The sequence below is a fragment of the Schistocerca cancellata genome, chromosome 4 (genome assembly GCF_023864275.1).
Source record: "Schistocerca cancellata isolate TAMUIC-IGC-003103 chromosome 4, iqSchCanc2.1, whole genome shotgun sequence".
Taxonomy (NCBI): Eukaryota; Metazoa; Arthropoda; class Insecta; order Orthoptera; family Acrididae; genus Schistocerca; species Schistocerca cancellata.
The window spans coordinates 451,368,421-451,393,446 of record NC_064629.1 but is presented as its reverse complement, the minus strand read 5'-3'; the positions used below and the strand labels follow the sequence as shown (position 1 = coordinate 451,393,446).

The following is a 25,026-nucleotide window of genomic DNA, read 5'->3' as shown; positions in this document are numbered from 1 at the left end:
TACTACGCTGCAGTACCACAGATGTGGATGGATGTAGGTAGTGTAGGCAATCTCTTCGGTAAATATACTGCACCTTCTAAGTGTTCTGCCAACAAAATACAGTCTGCGGTTCGCCTTCCCTCACATAATTTCCTGTGTGATGGCTCCAGTTTTAGTTGTTCGTAACTGTAATCCATTGTTATTTAATTGACTCGACAACCTTTAAATCTGGCTTTGACAGGTAATGATTGTGGTCACTGTTTTCTTTTGTAAAGTGTTAAGCCGCATTCGTTTACTCGTTTCGAATTGGCGCCTCGCTGCGCGGAGAGCGCCGAATCCCGCCGAGCGGCGCTACTGTCGGCAGCACTGGGACCGCGCGGCGGCACCCACACTGCTTGGCAGTACCGCTGGAGCGATCGGAGAAATCGCGCGGTGCATCTGCGCTATCATATTGAAGTCAGAGCGTCTTTTCGCATATGTCAAAGCCAATGGTTTCGCTTGTGGGGCCCAGCGGCGTGAACCCACGCCGACGAAAGCTAGTCGACCAAGATGTTCCTCGTGAATTGCGCACGAAAAGGGCAAAGCGAGCGCGACTTTCTCCTCGCCAGCGCCAGCAGCGTATTATTGAAGAGAAGGAACGGTACCAACAGCTTGTACTTTTCTGGATAAGAATCATCCAGTACTTCATGAATAAGGGTGAGTAAATCAGCAAGGCTCCGTCCACATGTACAAGCTTGACCGCGCGGCTACCTGTGCGTTCCACCTTATTTCGGAAAACTTTTCTGTGTTTCCGTGAAGCTCGCAGAAACTGATGAACGTCTTACATATACATCCACCTACTGAAGATACTACTTGCGCAAAATCATTTTGCACGATCAGGCTTGTACTTGCGGACGTGATACCCGTCATGATAACTGTATATCAATATTTTAGTTTTATGACTGCCTGTTGAATAATTACTATTATGGCTCTGTAAGATAATAGAAGAAGGCAGATCAAAATGAGAAAAATTGGAGGACGTAAAGTTTGTAGCAAAATTGCATATTATTTGAATATTCTTTTTATTCTTAATACTTTTTGGTATATTCGTTATTAACGTTTAAATTCGTAAACTGCTCTGAACTTAAATTTCATCCTGTTAACTGTTGTAATAAGTGTTTTATTGTGTTATTTGTTTTTCTCTGTTCTAAGCGTTCTGGAATTCAAGAGTCTTTTTAACAACCCTTTTTTACCTTTTGTTTACTAAGCGTCATCGGTGGTGGTTGTTGTTCATTACTCCTTTTGTATACATGTTTTAAAATCGACAGATTGTCTCCTCGTTTTTGGAATAGGTAGCAGTCGAGAACTTTTGCTTACATTTTCTCCCATCACTATTTTTCTATTGTAGGAATCCTCTTTCTTTTTGCTGCTCTCGCGTTCTTTTGCACTTCACTTTCACAAAACCACACCCAAACGAACGTACTATGGTTTCACCCTCTTTTCAGGACATAAATACACTGTGCTCAGTACAAAAAAGGTGAAAGCATCATAAAAATGCGCTACGGTCGCAGGTTCGAATCCTGAGTCGGGCATGGATGTGGGTGATGTCCTTAGGTTAGTTAGGTTTTAGTAGTTCTAAGTTATAGGGGACTGATGCCCTCAGAGTGCTCAGAGCCATTTGAACCATAAAAATGTCTATAAAGGCAACGTGTATGAAGTATAACAAAAGACAAGCTTAGTGCAAAGAACGCAAATGTATCAAAAGGATACCGTACTCTAAAAGCAAAAAATCATGAAGCGTGAAATTGCAACCAAGTTTTTTCTGGCGGCAGCCTCAGTTAACCACGAGGGGAAAACCTGTCGACTTCAGAAGCTATAAAAAGGAGTAACTGACACCAACCACCATTGGTGATACTTTGTAAATAAAAGCGAAACGCATTTAGTGTAAGACTTTCTTAAACTGCAGTATGCTTAAGACGGACAAAGTAATAACTGACATATAGATTAGCACTGTTTGAAGGGTAATGTTTTCATCTTTGACTGTCAGTTCAGTTTCATCTGAAAGTACAATGAGAGTCATAGGTGAAAATGGTTTCCTTCAACAAGTTCTACATGTCTTCTTCGACAGCTGCTCCAGAAAATATCGTCAAGTACACTACGGAGATAATTATAGCACATTTACTGTAATTATACCTGTAAACGCTGCTATTATAACGTATTGTCTACCAAAGAATGTTCAATTGAAATTGATTTCAAATTTCTTATGGCAAAGGAGAAAACTATATAAGTTATTTGTATACTTCTGACACTATGACTTGGTAGTCAGCCGTGGTGTAAACAAACGGGAGCTTTGAAATTCCGATAGGAGAGGAGCGGAGAGGGAGAACGAGCCGCGCCCCCTCTCACAGCTTACGTCTGTTTTCTGCTCGCCTGAGAAAGCAGATCTGCTGGTGATGTGAGGGTCGTACTCGAAACCCATCATGGATCATTCCAAAACATGAAAAGAAATGACGAACGACACAGACGTGGATGTCGGAAGAAATTTATCCAGCTGGAGGAAGGGAGGTGAACATCAGTGAATTGCCCACATTCAAGACGTATCTTACCAAGAAAAGTAAACTCTTTAGGTGACGCAAAATACTTCCAATCCTCCAGAAAATATAGTCAGTTATCCATTCAGTATATGAATAAGAAATCAGTACTCCTTATTCCGGGGGGTGTGGGCGGGGTAAGTGATCTCCTTATGAAAGCCTATCAATGCACAACACAACGAAGAGCGGAATACACAAAGCACTCAGTAACGGCTGCAACGCAATTATTTGCTGACGTGGGAAGTGTCGCAAGCGTGGCACTTCGAGCTCAAATTGTACCAGTATGCCGGCCGAAGTGTCGTGCGGTTATAGGCGCTGCAGTCTGGAACCGCGAGGCCGCTACGGTCGCAGGTTCGAATCCTGCCTCGGGCATGGATGTGTGTGATGTCCTTAGGTTTGCTAGGTTTAACTAGTTCTAAGTTCTAGGGGACTAATAACCTCAGAAGTTGAGTCCCATAGTGCTCAGAGCCATTTGAACCATTTGTACCAGTATCTTAAGCAATCATAGATGAAAATAGCCCCACCTAAAACTGCCACGATAAACTGCCATCATAAATGTACTATCTGATCAGAAATATCTGAACACCTATTAGTGGTCATTAATCTGGCCTGTGGCTACTATCGCTCCTACACGGGTTTCCACAATTCATGTTACACGCTTCTTTGAGGTTGTAGAGGAGACTTAGTAGATCAAGTTTTACGTAAGAACCTATGTACGGAAACGTTATCCAACGACGGACGTTACAGAGCGTCACAGTTATAAGCACAACGGTGCTCTTAAATGTTTGTATAAACAGGATGATTCCGTGACGATGTTACAAACTGGAATACTTGTTCAACAGAGGATGCGTGTTTCAGAGTAGCGAAAATGAACAAGTGCTCATAGATCCTCAGGTAGGCATTTTAGAGCCCATATTTACAGGACATTTTTTCCTTGTTTTAGTCCATACTACCACCACTGAAAGTTGCCTACCCTACAGTCTTAGCAACAACAGTACCAGTACATGTAGTTCAATGTTGGAGGAATCACAACGGTTTTCGATTATAATTTTCCACTCGTTCGTTTCTGGTACAGGGACCCTTACCTCAAATTAATACATTTATCCATCTCCAACATCATACAAAGTTTGTAAAATCGCCATGGAATCATAATGCATATACAAATAATTACGGGCGCCGGAGCCTATAAATTTGACGCTCTGTAGTGTCGTTAGAAGGCGTTCCCATATATGGATTCCTGTGTCAAATTGATTGCACTAAGTCCCCTCTACAATCTCTAGAAGCGTGTAACGTGAATTGTGAAACACCTTGTATGCCGAAGTGAACTCTAGTTGAGACGTTATCAATCGCTATTTGAATGCTTGTGGAGAAAAGTCTGCCCACTCTTCCTCAAGAGTTGAAAGTAGAGAACGTAGTGAAGCCTGATGTTGCGATTGGGGCGAAGCCTGTGTTCTAACTCTCCCCAGAGGTGTTCCATTGGGTTGATGTCGCCAATCTGAACAGGCCAGTCAGTTTCTGAAATATTGTTGTCTACAAACTATTACCTTAAAGATGATGCTTAATGACAGAGTGCATTGTCATGCTGATACAGTCATCATCTTTGAACTATTCCTCTACTGTATACAGCAAACAATGTTGTACAATGTGTTCATCTACTTCCCAGTTATCATTTTCTTGAGCTTACTTACGCAAGCCACATCCTTATCATGAAGAACACTTCTATACCGCAACATCATTTCTTCTGTATTTCACTGATGGTGCTAAACATGTTGGCAAGTGCTGTTCTCCAAGCATTCGCCAAACCGAACCCTTCCATCGCATTGTCACTCGTTATAACGCGATTCATCACTCCTAATCATTTCGGTCTTATCATACACTGTTCATTCGCATAGCACTTTACAATACATCAAACGTCACTTATTACCGACTACAAAAATGTGTGGCTTATGTGGAGCTGCTCGACCATTGTACTCGATTTTTCTTAATTACTGACCCACAGTTACTGTGCTAGGTGCGCTGTTGTTAGCACTTTGGAGCTCATGAGTGATTTCTTCCTCTGATTTCACGCGATTTTTTACGACCAACCTCTGTGACGCTAGACGATCCCTGTCCATCAGTACATGAAAATAGTGGAACAGTGGCAGCGTTACCCCAGTGTCCATTGTTGCCAAATGTATTCAAGATGGTGGATCCAAGTTGGTGGTGGTAGAAATGGCAACGATGCAATGACGTCATCATTTGAAGTTCAAATTTTTGTGGGAAAATACATCAATTGGGTAACCTCCACTAATATTCCCCCCTCCCCTCCCCTCTTCCCACACCCAGAAAATGGCGGGAAGCTGAAATTCCAGCAGAGCAATGCAACACACCACGACTACCTCCGCTAACATAAGAAAATATCAAGAAAAAAGGTCACTTTGGCTACCTCCACTAACCTAAGTCATCCAACTGCCACCTCTTTCTAGTAATGGGTGGGAAAAAGACTCAGCTTGTGCTGGATAGGATGGACATAAGACTTTATTTTCAGTCTTTTATTTAAAGAATTTGGGGCAGTAGCTCCATCCAGAGTGTTCATCATGAAGTTCACACCCCAACTGACCCAGTACGGAGTACGCAATCCAAGATGGCAGTCTGACGGGGAAGAATGGCAGAGAACAATTTATTTTCGGATGGATCTGACATAGTATATTTATTACAATGAGAGAAAACACTCACCCTGAATTGATTGAGGTCGCAGTAAATAGTCTACAGACCTGAAAACAACTCGTAAGTAATGCAGTACACTGATGTGCAGAGACGCAGACGACTCATAATTAACGGAATAATGCAGTACACAGCGTACAGATGTGCAAACTACTTGTAGATCAGTGAAAAAACACATGTGTAACGCTATACAGACACGCTCACAGTGCTTAAGCACATGAAAATAAGGCAGTGCACACACACTCAGTACACGTAAAAAACGCAACGTATCAGTCAAGTCTTCCAACGTGCGCACGTGCCTTGCAGGGCCATCCGGACGCGAGCTATTGCTGTCACGCTGTTGCCGACGGCAGGTGAAAGTCGAGCCTACAATTACAGTTCTTCGAGTGTTATACTGACATCACATGTGTATTTAAATAAGCGCCAAGTCAACCTGTGGGCCGTGCGTGCATGTTTACCATTGATGGCGCTAAAACTCTCTACGTTCAAATGGCTCTGAGCACTATGGGACTTAACATCTATGGTCATCAGTCCCCTAGAACTTAGAACTACTTAAACCTAACTAACCTAAGGACAGCACACAACACCCAGCCATCACGAGGCAGAGAAAATCCCTGACCCCGCCGGGAATCGAACCCGGGAACCCGGGCGTGGGAAGCGAGAACGCTACCGCACGACCACGAGATGCGGGCAAAAACTCTCTACGTATGGACCCTAATGTCACAGGTCACACTATAGAAATCTGTTCCAATGCTTCCCAGAATGACATCGACTGCTTTTTCCCTCGCAGTCCTAATGGGACAAACGAACTGCATCTGGCTGTGCATCCATTTACCTGCCTTGTGATGTCTCATCTTGTATGCATGGAAATTCTTGCCCTAAAAGGAGCTGTTTACGAAAATAGCTCAGAATAACACTGAATGCAATCTTCCTGACGGTCCTAAGGGGGCACCCTGACCATCACATGTTACCCTTCATGGACATCGGTAAGTCCTGATTTCAGCAAACATCTCCTATGTCCTGGCACAATGGATGTCTTGTGAATGGGTGGAGCCTTATTGTTAGCTGTTACTGAATTTACCCGCCAAACTACTGATGCCGCCGGTGTGTAAGCACTGTCCACCTTTTTTTCTGCAGATGAGACTTTCAACGGCAAAAAACTTATTTGTACATTTCGCCATAATGCATCGACAATTAAACCCTGCAAAGAGGCCTACAAATCGTCAGACACGGAAAACTCTTGTTCATTTACAAATCCTTGCCACTGAAGATAGACGCTTGAATATTCGAGGGTGAAAACGATCGCCAACCCGGAAATATATCACCGCGTGCCATGTCGATACATACATACATACAATTCGAATCCTGCACCATACAAAATCGACCCTTTTACATCATTGATGTAGCTATCGACTGTCAAACACTCGTACATATACTGCTAAGAAAGACAGCATAAGCATATGCATCATATACACTCCTGGCAGAACTAGATAATTTCCCGTAAGGTCGGGTGTTCATCCAACACAGCTGATGGCCACAAGTCATCCGCATAACCAGAGTGCCCTCAGCGGACCAAAGTCACTCTCAGAACTGTTGTAAAAGGTTGGGGTCAGCTCCCCTCGGCACAAATGCATTACTGTTTCTAGGGCCGACCTGCTTGCTTGCTTGGTTTCCACACCCATTTCCAGACTCTGTGATTATATGAACATATGTAATTTCACACGGTTTGCCAGAATATCAACCATTTTTGTGATACTTCTCGATATGAATCACATAGCAATATCGATTGCTCAGCAGTAGCGCTTGCATAGTATTACTTCGAAGTTACGGACCCGATATTATTTCTCTAGAAATCTGAAACCTTAGCGAGGTGGAGCGTGCTGTAAACCACTGAGTAACTAGAAACTGATCTCGTTTGTGAAGACCTTAACGTGAAACTTCGAAAAGAATACGGGTAACTGATGTTTCCAATGTTTCAAATGGCTCTGAGCACTACAGGACTTAACATTTGAGGTCATCAGTCCCCTGGAACTCCTACTTAAACCTGTGGCCGGCCGCGGTGGTCTAGCGGTTCTAGGCGCTCAGTCCGGAACCGCGCGACTGCTACGGTCGCAGGTTCGAATCCTGCCTCGGGCATGGATGTGTGTGATGTCCTCAGGTTAGTTAGGTTTAATTAGTTCTAAGTTCTAGGGGACTGATGACCACAGATGTTAAGTCCCATAGTGCTCAGAGGCATTTGAACCATTTTGAACTTAAACCTAACTAACCTAAGGACATCACACACATCCATGCACGAGGCACGATTCGAACCTGCCACCGTAGCGGTCGTGCGGTTCCAGACTGCAGCGTCTAGAACCGCTCGGCCACACCGGCCGGCAAACTGATTTTTCCACTCTCGAATACCGATGTCGTGATATAAGAGATTCGAAATCATCTTTATCATTTACAAAGTCAATTAAGGTGTTTCTCACGTCTAGAGAACCAGCAAACGTGTCCTCCACCCATATTTCACCTGCTAGATGCACTCAATACACACCACAATCGATGTTCTCTCAACCAAATAAAGTCGGGAAATTTGCTGTCAATCGCACAACTTACATTGGAGGGAATAATGGTCCAGTGCAAATACCTGTGCATATTGGATTTACCCGCGTGCGAAGACCTTTACATGAAAGCTCGAAAAAAATAGGGGAAACTGATATTTCCACTTGCTAATATCGATGTCGAAGATATAACAGATCATAAACCGTCCCTGTAATTCATAAATTCAATCAGTTGTTTCTCATGTATAGAGAACCAGCAAACTTGTCTTCTACCTGTCTTTCATATGCTAGATATGCACACCACAATCGATGTTGCCTCAAGCAAATAAAGATGACGAATATGAAGAAGCAGTCAGCCAGACTATTTACATTGGAGGGCATAATGCTCCAGCACGAACACACATCCATATTGAATCTTCTAAAATTTCCGTGAGATCCTCAAAGCCATCCAACAAATACTAAGTATTAGTTCGCTATTCGGCCTTCTAGAGGAAGACACGATTAAGTCACCTACATTCCTGCATCGCAACAGGCCTCTCCATTCGGAAAACTGCTAACGTTAGCCGGAAACGTTAATCATTCCCGTCACAGGCCATCGCCGACGCGCCACGCAGCCCTAGACAGAATCGTTCTTCGTATATTTGATTGTTATACTTACAATTAAATGTTACAATTGCGGTCTCAATTGAACGACATCCGACAATGAGTGAAATATCGGAAATACATCCTGCTCACAACTGTGGCTCTGGAAATAGATGTATCTGTACCATTCTTATGACTTGACATACTCTTCCCCGTTGCTATCACAGTATTCCACATGAAATCCATACCTTCCTTACGACTGGACATAGTCATTTGATTTGCACATGTCGGAACACAGAGACATACTTTATAAGCCTGATGCCCTAGGCGAACCTATCACGCATCCCGTACAACTAAGTATAGTACTCAGTCAATAACTGATTTCTGGCGATACGAAGTAATACTGAGATAAATTCAGCGATGGGTGGATATATCTCATAAGGTTTTCTTGCGAATTATACCACTGTGTCTTAGAAAGAGAGGCGTAATCGTCTTACAAACCGCCAGATGTAAAAGAAACACGATCGCAACAGCTGCTATATGTTACTGCCACAAACGGTCTTGGTTCTACAGGTGCAGGCAAGTATCCATGTTAAAAGCTGTACTGGCGTTATAAATCAAGGTATGGCGTTACTTGCGAATGACGTGCCATTTTCCAGACAAATACCATGACACTGAGTATAGACGTTGGTCACAGGAGTGTATATTATCAGACGAACGATGCGTAGCCGACGAAGCACCCTCGTGATAAAATCGCTGAATTTAGAAAGTGATTCGGCTAAGGAACATGGTATGAAACCGGTATTTGCAATTCCATCATGCCACCTCTAGAACTTTCTCCAGTACTTGTAACGCTTTCTGTCTCGATGCCATGTCAGAGGTTCTGCGATATATTTACTAAGTTATAGGCGATGGTTGATTGAGAAGAATGACAAATTGTAGATGGTGTGCTGATTGACGTCGTAAGAAATGTACACTAGCTTTTGAGATCTCTAGTATTACACAATCTGGCAGATATGCTGTGTGGAATTTTGAAACAAGTCTTTCTGTTCAACCACAGACCTGCGTTGGATCGTATGGAGAAGTCCTTTAATGATTACAGCCATTAATGAATCATATTTCTGGCAGTTTCATCCTGAAACGAGTCACCTTTTTCGAACCTATCAGCTACAGGAAAATTTTAAATACTTCCTATGCCTCTTGCAACTGCCGCCATTTCTGCAGCTTTGTGCATGTGATCTTCCAAATTAAGTAGGAACTCGGCAGAATTCGGAGAGAGCTGTATCTACCACCTTATCCAAACCATGTAGAAACAGAGTGACCTTACTTATTTCGACAGGACCGTATTTTGACCATTTGTTGGAGATGGCAACATGTCGTAGGACAACCAACAGTGTACGATGTGTAAGGTCATCACCAAACGAAGCCAGACCCTGCAACACGAGGTAGTATAAAAGATAGTATGGGAACTGGGGGTAGGAAGAGGATTTTGCTGCTGCATTGTGGTGCGAACCCAAACTACATATTAGTACTGCTGTCCAAAACAGTTCCGAATCCATCAGGGCCCATTCTCGTCTGGCAACCCAACAACCTATCTCCGTTATTCTGTACCACTCAACAGAGAAAATAATCGAACTATACAGGCTCCACTATCTTCATCCGATAGAGAACTCGATAACATTTTTCCCGCGTCTCTCTCCTCCCAAATATCGAAAACAATAACCGTCTGCATTCCAGCATGGAGCACATGTGACGATCCTATTAAATAGACAGCTGTTGATCCATTGCACGGATCAGTGTAAAGTTGCAACACCTGTTCTGTGGAAGGACGACCATATCCCACAAACTGTACAGTAAGTCTAAGAGACTCTCCCTGTGATCCTGTGTCGATGTTTGAAACATTTCTTTTTGTGCTGTAACACACTTTGTACAATGCCATACATTTTGTTTTTTCCACTACGACGAGGTCTGTGTCAGGTTCTAAACTGACATTAATACGTTCTGTTCGATTGCTTCCCACAGAAAACTGGATGGTGCAAGGTATAAGTCATTTTGTTACTTCTGCTACCATAACACACCACATACGCTGTATGATTTTAAATAAAATACAGTTACAACATAAGGAAACTGGAACGATTTCGCGGCGTTGTGGAGAATTTCCAAAGACCTATCCGAAGGTGATTGACGAAATACACATTTAAACTCATCTGTCACAGTGACGGAATAGCTGATGGCTCTGCGTTCCGTTTCGACTGATTCATCATACTGCAGTGATGTACGCGATCACTGTTTCAGTGCTACCCATCCACAGAAGGTGTAGCCCCCTCCACCAAAACTCTTTCTCCAAATCAAACAAACGATGTCAGTCAATCATTAGGTGGTAACCAACAGCGTACCAGTGGACGGATGAGATGTAAAAGACACTGTTGATGTACTGTAATCATAATCATCACAGTTGATAGTGCGAACAGTTTATCAATTTTACAGTAATTTCAACAAAGGCCAATGATGCGATAACACAAATCCCATTTTCAGTATCATAGCTAAGCCGCCTCTTCTCTAATTTGCGGGTAGCATTGAGAATGTAGATAGATGACCGTGTAGTACGTCTATTCATTGTTAATTCTCGAACACATACATAATCAAAGTATACCAAACAGCACTCTACATATTTCTAGCACCTCGAGCATAGTGCTCAATTTACGTTCTTTCTCTATGCGGACGGGAGACACAGAAAATTCTCACAGTCTTAGGATAAAATTAGAGACTGAAAGACCCCCTCGCACTGTCTTTGACCAACCCACCCTGCAGCACCATTACCGATTTATCTGCAGCCGACCAGAAGTAGTCCGCTACGTTCCACATCTCATGAATGAAGGGAGTTTACCGAATCCTCGCCCATCCAAGTGCACAAGACTTCTCCAGATGCATGCATGTCGAGGAGGTTAGCAATCCTTATTGATGTATAGTAACAGATTTGAAAGGGTTGTGATGTGATAGCAGACAGTGAAGAAGAACAAGATACGGGTGATTTTTATGCATGATGGAGCTCCAGACAGATGGAGTTCGAAGCATTTTACGTAAATCAACAACGCTATCAATTTTAAAGTATTGTTCTAGTGTCTGGGATTAGTACCAGTAGGGTATTGGTAAGAAGGAAAATAAACACATACACTCCTAATGCTACATAGTTCTGCACTTAAAATAGATTATAATGTTAGATCGCCTCAGTTTCCGACCTATTACTCAAGTGGAGTGCATCGCTGTTAACATTCCAATGTAACAAATATATTTCCAGCGCGTTACGTACATCCTTCTTGCTCGTTTCTCTACTTAAACTATGGTAACAAATAGTAAAATTAAGAAAGCTGCTTCCTTAAAATATCGATTCTGTGTGTTACGTGCTCAGTGTAGCTTTCCAGAGATGCATAGCGTCCACTGTTCACATCCGATCACGGTTCAGAAATTATACTATTCTTGCATCAGTCCTATATAAAATGATTGTTAGTAACGGAGAATAGCACTTACAAGGAAACAGATAAACGCATAGCAGCATCATCCGACATATGAAATTACACGTCATGCCGCCACTAAAGAGGACATCTGTCAAACAGATGTATACATGGGGATTGCTGTGTCTCACAGACACTTATCGCTAACTTAGAATCATCTTAGTTGTGAAACTGAACTCTCGATTTTATACTCAAGATGCGACAAGCGATTGGAGTACATTGCATAAATCTTCGTTCGTTGAGAGGAATGTGTCGAAACAGGATGGTCTCGTTTCACCACACATGAGATGGATGTCCTCTGATGACGGAGACGTTTGACGTTAACGATCACAAGCAGCCAGTGCTCTACGTCAAATACAGAACACGTTCTTCTATACGAGTCGAACGCAGGCTATGTCACCCACCTGATACATCCTGACAGAATAGCGCAAGAAACGGTAAAATGGCTTGCGCCAACTTCTCCTTCTACCAATCGATCACCCAGTGTACTCTGTTATCCTATAATGGAGATTCCTGTAAGTTTAGAGGCAGATGGTTATCTGTTTACCTTAAAAGCGTCAAATACAGTAGTCACCCCGCGTGTATCAATGTTACGTCAGCAGACGTACAGTAGTGGAAGAAAAGTAACTGTTTCCCTGGTTCCCTTCGCTTCCATGTCGACGTTTTCTCGTATTCCTCCTGTTGTCGCATACTTGTTCCGATGTACTAGAACTGTTCCGCGCCAACCAGAAGAGACCCAATTACTTCCTCAATTTCCCCGCGATCTACTGTACGTCTGCTGACGTAGCATTGATACACGCGAGGTGACTACTGTATTTGACGCTTTTAAGGAAAACAGATAACCATCTGCCTCTAAACTTACATGCATGTGCATTAAAGGATAACAGAGAGTAGGCGGAGTGATTGATTGATACAGGGAGAAGTTGGCGAAAGTCTTTTGACCGTTTCTTGCGCTGTTCTGTCAGGATGTATCAGTTGCGTGACATAGCCTGCGTTTGACTCGTATAGAAGAACGTGTTCTGTATTTGACTTAGAGCACTGGGTACTTGTGATGGTTAACAGAAAACCTCTCCGTCATCAGAAGACATCTATCTCATGTATGATTAAACATGGCCACCCTGTTTCGACACATTCCTCTAAACGAAGAAGATTTATGCAACTTACTACAATCACTTGTCGTATCTCGGGTATAAAATCGAGAGTTCAGTTTCACAACTAAGATGATTCTAAGTTAGTGATAAGTGTTTGTGAGACACAGGAATCCCCATGTATACATCTGCTTGACAGATGTCCTCTTTAGAGAGTTAGTGGCGGCATGACGTGTAAGTTCACATTTCGGATGCTGCTGATATGCGTTTATCTGTTTCCTTGTAAGTGCTATTCTCCGTTACTAACAATCATTTTATATAGGACTGATGTGAGAATAGTATAATTTCTGAACCGTGATCGGACGTGAATAGTGGACGCTATACATCTCTGTAAAGCTACATTTTGCGCGTAACACATAGAATCGATATTTTAAGGAAGCAGCTTTTTTAATTATACTGTTTGTTACCATAGTTTAAATAGAGAAACGAGCAAGAAGGATTTATGTCATGCGCTGGAAATATATTTCTTACACTGAAATGTTAACAGTGCTGCACTCCACTTGATTAATAGGTCGGAAACTGAAGCGATCTACTATTATAGTCTGTTTTAAGTGCAGGACTGTGTGGTATTGGGAGTGTATGTGTTTATTTTCCTTCTTACCAATACCCTACTGGTACTGATCCCAGACACTAGAACAATACTTTAAAATTGATAGCGTTGTTGATTTACGTAAAATGCTTCGAACTCCATCTGTCTGGAGCTCCATCATCCATAAAAATCACCCGTATCTTATTCTTCTTAACTGTCTGGTATTACATCACAACACTTTCAAATCTATTACTATACATCGATAAGGATTGCTAACCTCCTCGACATGCATGCATCTGGAGAAAACTTGTGGACTTGGATGGGTGAGGTCTGAGTAAGCTCCATTCATTCGCGAGACGTGGAATGTAGCAGCGTACTTCTGGTGAGCTGAAGGTTAAATGGGTAATGGTGCTGTAGGGCGGGTTGGTCAAAGAAAGTGGGAGGGGGGGTGTCCTTCAGTCTCTAATTTTTTATCCTAAGACTAAGAAAATGCTTTGTGACTCCCGTTAAAATAGAGACAGAACGTAAATTAACCACTATGCTCGAAGTGCTAGAAATATGTAGAGCCCTGTTTGGTATACTTTAATGATGGATGTTTTCTAGAATTAACAATAAATGGACGTACAGCACAGTCATCTATCTACATTCGCAGTGATACTCGCAAAGTAGAGAAGAGTCAGTTTAGCTATGATACTGAAATTGGGAAATGTGCTGTCGCATATTTGCTCTGTGTGAAATTACCGTAAAATTGCTAAAATTGTTCGTAATATCAACTGTGATGCTTATTAGTACAGTACATCGATGGTGTCTTTTTCCATCCCATCCACCCACTGGTTCACTGTAGGTCACCACATAATGATTGAGTGACACCGCTTGTTTGAGTTGGAGACACTGTTTTGGTGGAGAGGGCAACACCTTCTGGGAATGGCTAGCACTGAAACAGTGATGGCGAACATGGCTGCAATATGGGGAATCAGTCGAAACGGAATGCCTAGCCATCAGTTGTTGCGTCACTCTGATAGATGAGTTCAAATGTAGAGGCCGTCAGTCACCTTCAGACAGCAGTTGCGAAACTCTCTACAACGCTTCCAAACCCTTCCAGTTTCCTGATGTTGTTACTGACTGTTATTTAAAATCTTCCAGTGTGTGTTGTGTGTTATGGTAGCAGCAGTAACAACATGACTTATTCTGTGTACCATCTAGCTTTCTGTCGTATGCAATGGATCAGAACGTGTTAATGCCTGTTCAGAACCTGACACTGACCTCTAAGTCAACGCACAAAAAACAAAATGTATGGCATTGTACAAAGCGTGTTACTGCAAAAGAATGTTTGAAACGGCGACACAGGGCCACAGGTAGGGTCTCCTCGAATTATAGTATAGTGTGTGGGATATGGTCATCCCTCTACAGTACAGGGATTGCTATTTTACACTGGTCCATGCAATGGATAAATAGCTGTATATTTAATAGGATCGTCACATGTGGTCGATGCCGAAATGCAGACGGTTATTGTTTTCGATATTTGGGAGGAGAGAGATGGGGTAAATATCTTATCAAATTCTCAATCGAATGAAGTTGGTGAAGTTTTTACAGTTCGTATATTTTCTCTGTTGGGTGGCACAGAATAAAGAAGATAGCATACTACCTCGTGTTGCAGGACCCAGCTTCGTTTGGTGCTCACATCGTACACTGTTGGCTGTGCGGACGACATGTTCCCATTTCCAAAATATAGTCAAAACACAATCCTGTCACACTAACTCAGGACAGTGTGTTTCTACGCGGGTTGCAGAAGGTGGTAGAAACAGCTGTCTCAGAATTTTGCTCATGTCCTACATAAATTAGAACGATCACTTGCACTTGGGCGCTAATGACCATAGAAGTTTTGCGCCCTAAAACCACAAAAAAAAAAAAGATCACTTGCACAAAGCTGCAGAAATGGTGGCAGTTGCCAGAGGCATAGGAACTGTCTAAAATTTTACTGTAGCTGATAGTTTCGAAAAAGGTGATTCGTTTCAGGATATGAGAGTGCCAGAAATATGGTTCATTAGTGGCTGTAATCGTTAAAGGACTTCTCCATACGATCCAACGCAGGTATTTGTTTGAATGGAAAGACTTGATTCCAAATCCCAGACATCATTTCTACTGGAAAGTGTAACACTAGAGATGTGAAAAGCTAACGTACATTTCTTATGACCTCAATCAGCACACCATCTACAGTTTGTGATTCTTCTCAACCAACCATCGCCTATAACTCTGTGGATATATCTTAGAACCTCTGACATGGCTTCGAGACAGAATGTGTCACAAGTACTGGAGAAAGATCTAGCGGTGGCATGATGGAGTTGCAAATATCAGTTTCATACCATGTTCCTTAGCTGAATCACTTTCTAAATTAAGTGATTCTATCACGAGGTTGCATCGTCGGCTACTCACTGTTGGTCTGATAATATACACTCCAGTGATCACTGTCTATATTCAGTTTCACGATAATTGTCTGGAAATAGTGACTTCATTCGCAGGTAATGAAATACCCCGATTTATAAAGCCAGTACAGCTTTTTACATGGATAGTTGCCTCTCTTCCTAAGAAGCAGTGGTACAAATCGCAAGAAAAACTTATGATACGTGTCCGCCCATTGGTGATTTTCTCTCAGTATTATTTTCTATCGCCAGCAATCAGTTATTGGCTAAGTATTATACTTAGTTGTACGGGATGCGTGATAGGTTCGCCTAGAGCATCAGGCTTATAAAGTATGTGGCTGTGTTCCGACATGTGCAAATGAAATGGCAATGTCCAGTCGTAAGGAAGGTATGGATTTGATGTGGAGTACTGTGATAGCAACGGGGAAGAGTATGTCAAGTTATAAGAATGGTATAGATATATCTGTTTCCAGAGCGACATTCGGCAGCACGGTGTATTTCCGATATTTCGCTCATTGTCGGATGTCGTTCAATTGAGACCGCAATCGTAACATTTAATTGTAAGTATAGCGTTTAAATAATCCTAGGAAGACTCTGTCTAGGGCTGCGTGGCAAGCGGCGGTCGTCTGTTGCAGGAATGGTTAACGTTTCCGGCTAACGGTAGGAGCTATCCGAATGGAGAGGCCTGTTGGGATGCAGGAGTGTGGGTGACTTAACCATGTTGTTCTCTAGACGGCCGAATAACGAAGTAATACTTACAGTATGTTGGAACGCTTTCGTAATCGCATGGAAATTTGAGAAGACTCCATATGGACGTGTGTTTGTGCTGCAGCATTAGTCCCTCCCATGTAAATTGTCCGGTTGACTGCTTCTTCACATTTGCCATCTTTATTTGGTTGAGTGAACATCGACTGTAGGGTGCGCAACTAGCAGGTGGAAGACGGGTGGAATACACATTTTCTGGTTCTCTAGACATGAGAAACACCGTAGTTGACTTTGTAATTGGTAAGGATGATTTCGAATCTGTTGTATCACCGACATAGGTATTCGCGAGTGGAAATATTAGTTTCCTCTATTCTTTTCGAAATCCTCGCAACCGAGGTCAGTTTCTAGTTAATCAATGGTTTAAAGCACGTTCCACCTCGCTAGGGTTTCGGATTTCTAGAGAAATAATTTCCGGTCTATATCTTCGAAACTATAGTGTCCAAGTGATTCTGCTAAGCAAACGATACTGCTATGTGCTTGATATCGAGAATCATCGCAAAAATGATTGATATTCTGGCAAACCGTGCGAAATTACATATGTTCATGTAATCACAGAGTCTAGAGAAGGGTGTGGAAAGCAAACAAGCAGGTCAGGGCCAGCAACAATAATGCATTTGTGCGAGGGTAGCCGACCCCAACCTTGTACAACAGTTCTGAGAGTGACTTTAGTCCGCTGAGAGCGCTCTGGTTATGCGGATGACTTGTGACCGTCAGTTCCAGTGGATGACCATCCAATTTTGCGGGAAAATATCAAGTACTGCGAGGGGTGTATGCGATGCATATGCTTATGCTGTCTGTCTTATCGGTATATGTACGAGCCTTTGATGGTCGATAGCGATATGAATGACGTAAAAGGGGCGATTTTGTTGCACAGAATGCGAATTGTATGTTTACTACTTCGACATGGTATGTGGTGATATATTGCTGGGTTGGGATCGGTTTCATGCTTTAATATTCAAACTTCCATCCTCAGTGGCAGAGCAGTGTAATTGAGCAAGAGTCTTTCTGTATTTGACGATCTGTAGGCCATTTTGCATGGTTTAATTGTCAGTGCAATTTGAAAGTCTCATCTGCAGAAAAAAAAGGCCGACAGTGCTTACACACTGGCAGCATCAGTAGTTTGGAGTGGTAAATTCAGTAACAGCCAACCATAAGGCTCCACCCATTCACAAGACATCCTTTGTGCTAGGACATAGGAGCCTCTACATAGCTGTGAGAATGTTTGTGCTTTGGAGATGTTTGTTGAAATCAGGACTTATCGATGTCCAGGAAGGATAACATGTGATGGACAGGGTGCCCCATTAGGACCATCAGGAAGATTACATTCAGTGTTATTCTGAGCTATTTTGGTAAACAGCTCCTGTTAGGGCAAGAATTACCATGTGGACAAGATGAGACATCACAATGCAGGTAAATGGATGCACAGCCAGATTCAGTTCGTTTATCCCATTAGGATCGCGAGGGAGAAAGCAGTCGATGTCATTCTTGGAAGCATTGGAACAGATTTCTATAATGCGTCCAGAGACATCAGTGTCCATAGGTATAGCCAGCAACACTTAACACTCATGTGGCCCTGAGGGTGACTTGGCGCGTTTTTAAATAGACATGTGATGTCAGTATAACATTCGAAGAACTGTAACTGTAAATGCGACTTTCACCTGCCGTCAGCAGGTCTGAAAATCGAAAATATCTTGTACCAATGTTTTTTTCGGAAAGCTTTTCATGAGATCAGTGACAGTTAAGGCATCTTTATTTCTCTTAAATCTTGCTTCCATTATCAAGAATAACAGCAAGACTGTCTCTCTTGTTAGTCAAGACCGACCGTCATTTAATAGCTTCTCAGTTTCATTTACCATTTTTTATAAATAATTATTTTCAGCAACTTTGAAGCGTCCCTCCAGGGAGTTCACCACTCTTTTGCGGTTTTTGTTCTTGGCTACGACGGGGCCCCAGCCTTTGCAGCATCCTTTCACTTCCGTGCTGCATGTTTATGCTCTTTCTATTCTTTTTCACCTCCATCGTGGAACATGCCTGGGATGTTATTGGGAATGTTTTGCATTGTCTGTCGCTGACATAAGAACAGTCTTACCACTGTTTTTCGTTGCCTTTCGATTTCTTTGATTCCCCTCTCCTCTCGTTCCTCCACTTCGGCGTTTAAGGGTCCTCTTTTTTTTCTTCCTCCCTGTGCGCTCCTGAAGACTGGCCCATGCTTCTGACGTGTAACAGTTGACTGGGTAATGCGTAAATCCTAGCCACATGTCGACAGGTAGGGTTTGTACGTACCCCCTGGTACAGGCCACGCACAGGGAGGGGTTATTTCCTGAGCTGCTACCTTCCCAAATTGCCGATACGTCCCTCTGTAAGGTGTTCGGGAGGTGTGACCTGAGGTGTGAACATTCAAGTAAGGCAGTTGCACCCCCTTGAGAAGGGGACCACCAGTTGGAAGGAGCGCACCATTGGAGACGCTGGCAATCATGGGGGATTTTCTCGCAATGAGCCAATCACCGTCACAATCAATGTCTACGAATCGTAAACAGAATGAGACCAACGATTGAAAGATCCTTCCAGCTGTACCACTGTTCCTCATGGTCTCACGTATTGAAGACAGCCAGTCCTTCACCATGGTAAATCCGTTTATTATTCAGAAAGGTGTTTGTGCAGTTGTCGGCCGTATGAAATCCTGCTCTCGTTTATGGAATGGCACTTTGCTGTTGGAGACTGCTTCGGATTCTCGAGCACAACTGCTTGCTACCTCGAATCTCCATGTCAGTCCTGTTCGTGTCGTGGCAATTGTTCCATGGTGTTATTGACATGGCCGGCCGGGGTGGCCGAGCGGTTCTAGGTGCTACAGTCTGGAGCAGCGTGTCCACTCCGGTCGCAGGTTCGAATCCTGCCTCGGGCATGGATGTGTGTGATGTCCTTAGGTTAGTTAGGTTTAAGTAGTTCTAAGTTCTAGGGGAGTGATGACCTCTGAAGTTAAGTCCCATAGTGCTCAGATCCATTTGAACCATTTTTTTTTGTTATTGACATGAGGCTGCTGAATGGTCTGACTGAGGCCAAAATCCAATCTTACTTCTGTGGTCAGAGTATCATTGCCGTCCATTGGGTGATGAAAAAGGTAGATTCCTACTTAGTGCCCACCCACACTCTTTTTCTCACCTTTGCCCAAGATTAAAGCAGGCTATGAAATTATCACAGTCCCACCGTACATTCCGAACCCAATGTGTTGTTACCAGGGATATTGTTTCAAGCACACTAGAACGTCTTGTCGTCACCCAACCAAACGCGTAACCTATGGTAAGGATGCGTAAAATGGCGATTGTGCGCCTCCTTGTCCCCACTGTATCTTTTGCAATAGTGGACATGCCGCCTCCTCTCGGGACTGTCCCATGAATCTTGATGAGTAGGTTGTCTAGGAGATCTCGGTAGAGGAAAAACTGCCTAATCCAGTCGCTCGCAAGTTACTGGCTAGTCGCAAACCCTACATACTCCTGTCTGGCACCTACAGTTTTGTTCTTGTTACCACTCGCTCCATGAAGGACATGGCCACGCAGACATGCGACCACAAATTCAGCCGTCAAGGTAGCATCGCTCAAACTGTGCAACAAGCCATCAAAATCTCGCCTCAAGGGACTGGTAGGGGAGAAGGGTCAGGAGGAGTACTCCTGTGAAGACTTCCAACGTCTCTCCAGCCAGACAACACCTGAGTCTTCCTCTGCTAACCGGCATGGCTCGAAGGTGTCCACCAAAGGAAAATAGACTTCTCCTTTGCCGACTCGAAGATCCTCTTCGACGGTGTTGCCACGCGATTCCTTAGCACGGCCGGCCTCCGTGTCGGCGGTGCGAACTACTAAACAGTTTTAGTGCGTTGTACCGCACAGGGCAACAGCACAAGCAAGCCAATGATTCTGTGGACATCATGGAGCAGGACCCTCCTGCTTCTGCCCATGCCCTGTAGCAGTGAGTCCTCGCAGGCTGTCACTCGGCAGTCGCCGAGTTGTCACCCCTCCATCTCTTCCTTATCATACGTCTCCTCCAATGGAACGTTCAGGGTCTTCAGTCCCACAAAGAGGATTTACGGCGGGCTGCTTTCAGAATTGCAGTGTCCCCTTTTACTCTGCCTTCAGGAAACAAAATCGCATCCTCAGGACCACTTCGATCTTCCACTTTTCTTCCCGGTTCGTTTTGACCCTCCTGCTGAGCTCAGCATTCCATCTCATGGGGGTGCCACGCTGCTTATATGGGATGATGTTCATAGTCAACCCATCTCCCTGACCACCCATCTTCAAACTGTTGCAGGTTGCCTTTTCCTTCCTCACCTGACATTTTCTCTCTCTACCATTTATGATCCTCCATCATTCGATGTCATCAGGGCAGGTTTCCTTTAGCTTACTGGTCTGTTACCTCCCCCATTTCTGCTACTCAGTGACTTTAATGCACATCACCCCCTTTGAGGTTCTTCCTGAACCTGTCAGAGAGGTGTCCTCTTGGCTGATCTTCTTAATCGACTCAATCTCTTCTGCCTTACCACTGGGGCACCCACATTTCTTTCCAACTCCTCGTATATCTATTACCATTTGGACCTATCCTTCTGCACTGCCCAGCTTGCCATCGTCTTGAGTGGTCAGTTCTTTCAGACACCTACTCGAGCGACCATTTCCCATGTGATATCCTGACATTTACTCCACCAGCGTGCACATCAAAATGGCAGCATACTAAGGCTGGCTGTTGGCTTCACTCCTCCCTGGCAACCTTCGAAGAACAGGATTTCCCCAGATGTGATGGCCATGTAGAGCTCATTCGCTAGTTCTTTTAACGGTTCCACAATGCATGTGGGCACAATTCCGACGTCTCTCTGGGACCAAAATCCGTTCGCCAATTTCCGGCCTGACAATAGCAGACGATGTTGTCATGGACACTATTGCCATCTCCAATACCTTGAGCCACCATTTTGCTCAAATTTCGAGGTCTTCCCACTATCACCCTGCCTTCCTCAATCGGAAACGAGCTGAGGAGGCTCGGGCGATACCCTTCTCTTCTCAGAATCCTGAGTGCTACAATGCCACCTTTACTGTGACAGAGCTAGATCATGCTCTCATTTCATCCTGATCCTCCACCCCAGGGCCACACGCTGTCCACATTGAGATGTAGCAGCACTTTTTCTTGCGTTCAACCACTTTCTGCTTAACATGTACAACTGCATGTGGGCAGAGGGCACATTTCATAGACGTTGGCGTGAAACCAACGTCATACCCATACCTAAGCCCGCTAAGGCCAAAAACCTTCCTTCTAGCTACCGCCCCATCTCTCTCACCTGCTGCGTTTTTAAGGTTATGGAACTTATAATTCATGCCTGGCTGGTAGAGTGGCTCGAGTCTCGCAATTTACTAACGAGTGCACAGTATGGATTCGAGCGCGCCGTTCTGCAGTTGACCATCTCGTTACTTTGTCCACTAATTTCATTAATGGTTTTCTACGGAAGTCACAGACTGTGGCCATGTCTTACGATTTGGAGAAAGCCTACGACACCTCCTGGACAACTGGTGTCCTCCATATTCTTTACACGTGGGGCTCTTGTGGCCGCCTTCCCTGTTTCTTTCAGGAATTTTTAAAAGACCAAGTTTTCAAGGTGCGTGTGGGTTCTGCCTTGTCGGACACCTTTATCCAGGAAAATGGTGTGCCTCAGGGTCCCTTCCTGAGCGTTGTCCTCTTTACTATCACCATTAACCCTATAATGGCCTGTCTCCCGCCGAGCATCACCAGCTCCCTTTTTCTTGAGGATTTCGCCATCTATTGCAGTTCTCCACGGACCTGTCCCACTGAGAGGCGTCTTCAGTGATGTCTTGATCCTCTTTACTCCCGGAGCATCGACAGTGGTTTTCGTTTCTCCACTGATAAAACCGTCTGTATGAATTTCTGGCGGCGCAAATGGTTTCTCGCACCATCTTTACATCCTGGGTGTGTTGCTCTTCCGTACGTTGAAACTACTAAATTCCTGTGGCTCATGCTCGGTAGGAAACTCTCTTGGTCCTCCCATGTGTCTTACCAGGTACCCCACTGTACATGGTCCCTCAGTGTCCTATGTATCCTCAATGGTACTTCCTGGGGTGCGAATCGAACCACCCTCCTCTGTTAGTACCGGTCCCTTGTCCGTTCGAAACTCGACTATGGGAGCTTTGTTTATGCATCTGCACGTCCATCCCTCTTACGCTGTCTCAACACTATCCACCACCGTGGCATCCGTTTGGTCACTGGTACCCTTTACACTAGCCCGGTTGAGAGTCTATATATTGAACCTGCTTAACTACCACTGTCCTACCGCCGTGACGTTCTCCTCAGCAGGTATTCATGCTGTTTGTCTTCTTCGATGATTCCATTGGTCGCCAGTATGGGGCGCGTTCCTCTTCTCTGTTAACTCTTGGAGTCCGCTTTCAGCGCTTGTTCTGGCAGCTTAACTTCACACTACCTGCAACTTTCACTGTGGGTGTGAACCCTTCACCCTTCTTGAAGTGGCTCGTGTTAACCTTGGCCTTCATTCACTTCCTAAGGACACTACTCCAGCCTAACTCTATCACCTTCAGTTTCACGACCTTGCATGAAATTTCGTGGTAGTACTTCTTTGTACACTTATCGCTCTCAGACTGACCGTGGTGTCGGGTGTGCCTTTGTCACTGGCGCCCACTTCTTTAGATATCGGCTTCTGGCACACTGCTCAATATTTACAGCCGAGTTCTTCGCCCTGTATCAGGCCACAAAGTACATCTGGCGACACAGACTTCTCAGTTGTGTCCTCTGCTCAGACTCCCTCAGCGCCCCTCAGAATCTTTGTGTGTTGTACACCACCCATCTCTTAGTGCAACGGGTCCAGGAAAACTGTCACTTGCTCACTCTTGGTGGATCCACTGTGAAGTTTATGTGAGTTCCTGGTCGGTCTGTCAGGAAACTAGGCTGCTGACGCTGCTGCCAAGGCTGCAGTCCTCGTACCTCAGCCCACCAGTTCCTTTATTCCCTCCAATGATCTCTGCGTTGCCGCCTTTCAGGAGGTGGTGTTCCTTCGACATCGCCATTGGTTTCCCTTCATAGGAATAAGCTTAGGATTACTAAGCCTCTCCTAGCGGCCTGGACGACCTCCTCTCGGCCCTCCCTCCGGAAGGAGAAGTAAGTTGTGTATTGGGCGCTGCCGTTTTAGCCATTGTCGTTTGGTAAGTGGCGCTCCCCACCCCTTTGTACATATTGCGCCCAAGTTTTAACTGTCCGTCACTTCGTGACGTAATATCCGTTTTTTAACCGATTACGTTCCCGCTTGGGTTTGCCGACTGAGTTATCGGCCCTTTTAGCACATGACGCACGGCCGTAGACTGCGGTTTACTTTTTATCCGTCAAAGCAATGTGGTGAAGGCCATTTAATTTTTATTATTGGACCTCCGTTTCTGTATGGTGTCTTTTGTAGCCCTTTCTCCACGTTCCTGTTTTTAGCTTCCTTCTCTTATTTCAATTGCGATTGACGTTTAGTCGTTTTCGAACTCCTCTCTGTCTTCGTGTTCTATAGTTTTGAAATGGGCGCGTATGATCTCAGTTGTTTTTGCACTCTAAAACAAAACAAAACAAACATTGAAGCGTGACGTATTAAGCTAGTTGTGCCATAGTGCAGTTGTTGCATAACGCATTAAAATGTAGAAACAAATACTACATTTTACTCTTTGCAACACACTGCCTCTAATGACCCCAACGTGGGCGGGAGCCTCAGCCCTTATGTTCCTTGTTTCCATTTCTTTCCAAAACACATTCTTCAGGGAAGGAACCATTTGTGTCCACTTAGACATAGTTTTAATGCATTAACCCACTTACTTTGCTGATACACAGATCAAAAGTATCTGGACAGTTTTACGTGGACCTTAATATGAGATGTATCCACCGTTCGCCTTTATGTCGAATTTAACGCAGCGGGAGAATTTTCAGTGAGGTGTCTTAAAGTTTGTAAAGTAGCTTCTGTGGGGCCTGTGCAGAAGTCGACGTTCTGACTTCCCATTGGGTTCTGGCCGGGACTCTGGGCATGCCAGTCCATTTCAGGATTGTTACTATCTACAAACTATTGCGTCAGAGATTCGGCTTTACTAGAGGGTGCATTGTCATGCTGATACAGTCATCGTCTCCGAACTGTTCATCTAATGTATGCAGTATAGGATACTGTTAAAATATCTTCATAGTCTTCCATATTCAGCTTTTACTTAAGGGTTAGAAGGTGACCGCACTCTAACCACGAAAAATGCCCTCA

General features: G+C 44.0%; 1 protein-coding gene across 1 annotated transcript in view; it reads left to right on the top strand.

The window, feature by feature from the left end:
- Positions 1-388: 388 nt before the first annotated feature.
- The window catches only part of LOC126183519 (melanoma-associated antigen E1-like), an 80,880-nt gene continuing 56,242 nt past the window's right edge, over positions 389-25,026 (top strand). Inside the window, exon 1 of the mRNA XM_049925575.1 lies at positions 389-675. Within this exon, the coding sequence (XP_049781532.1) occupies positions 456-675 (220 nt within the window). The 5' untranslated portion in view covers positions 389-455. The remainder of the gene's footprint in view (positions 676-25,026) is intronic.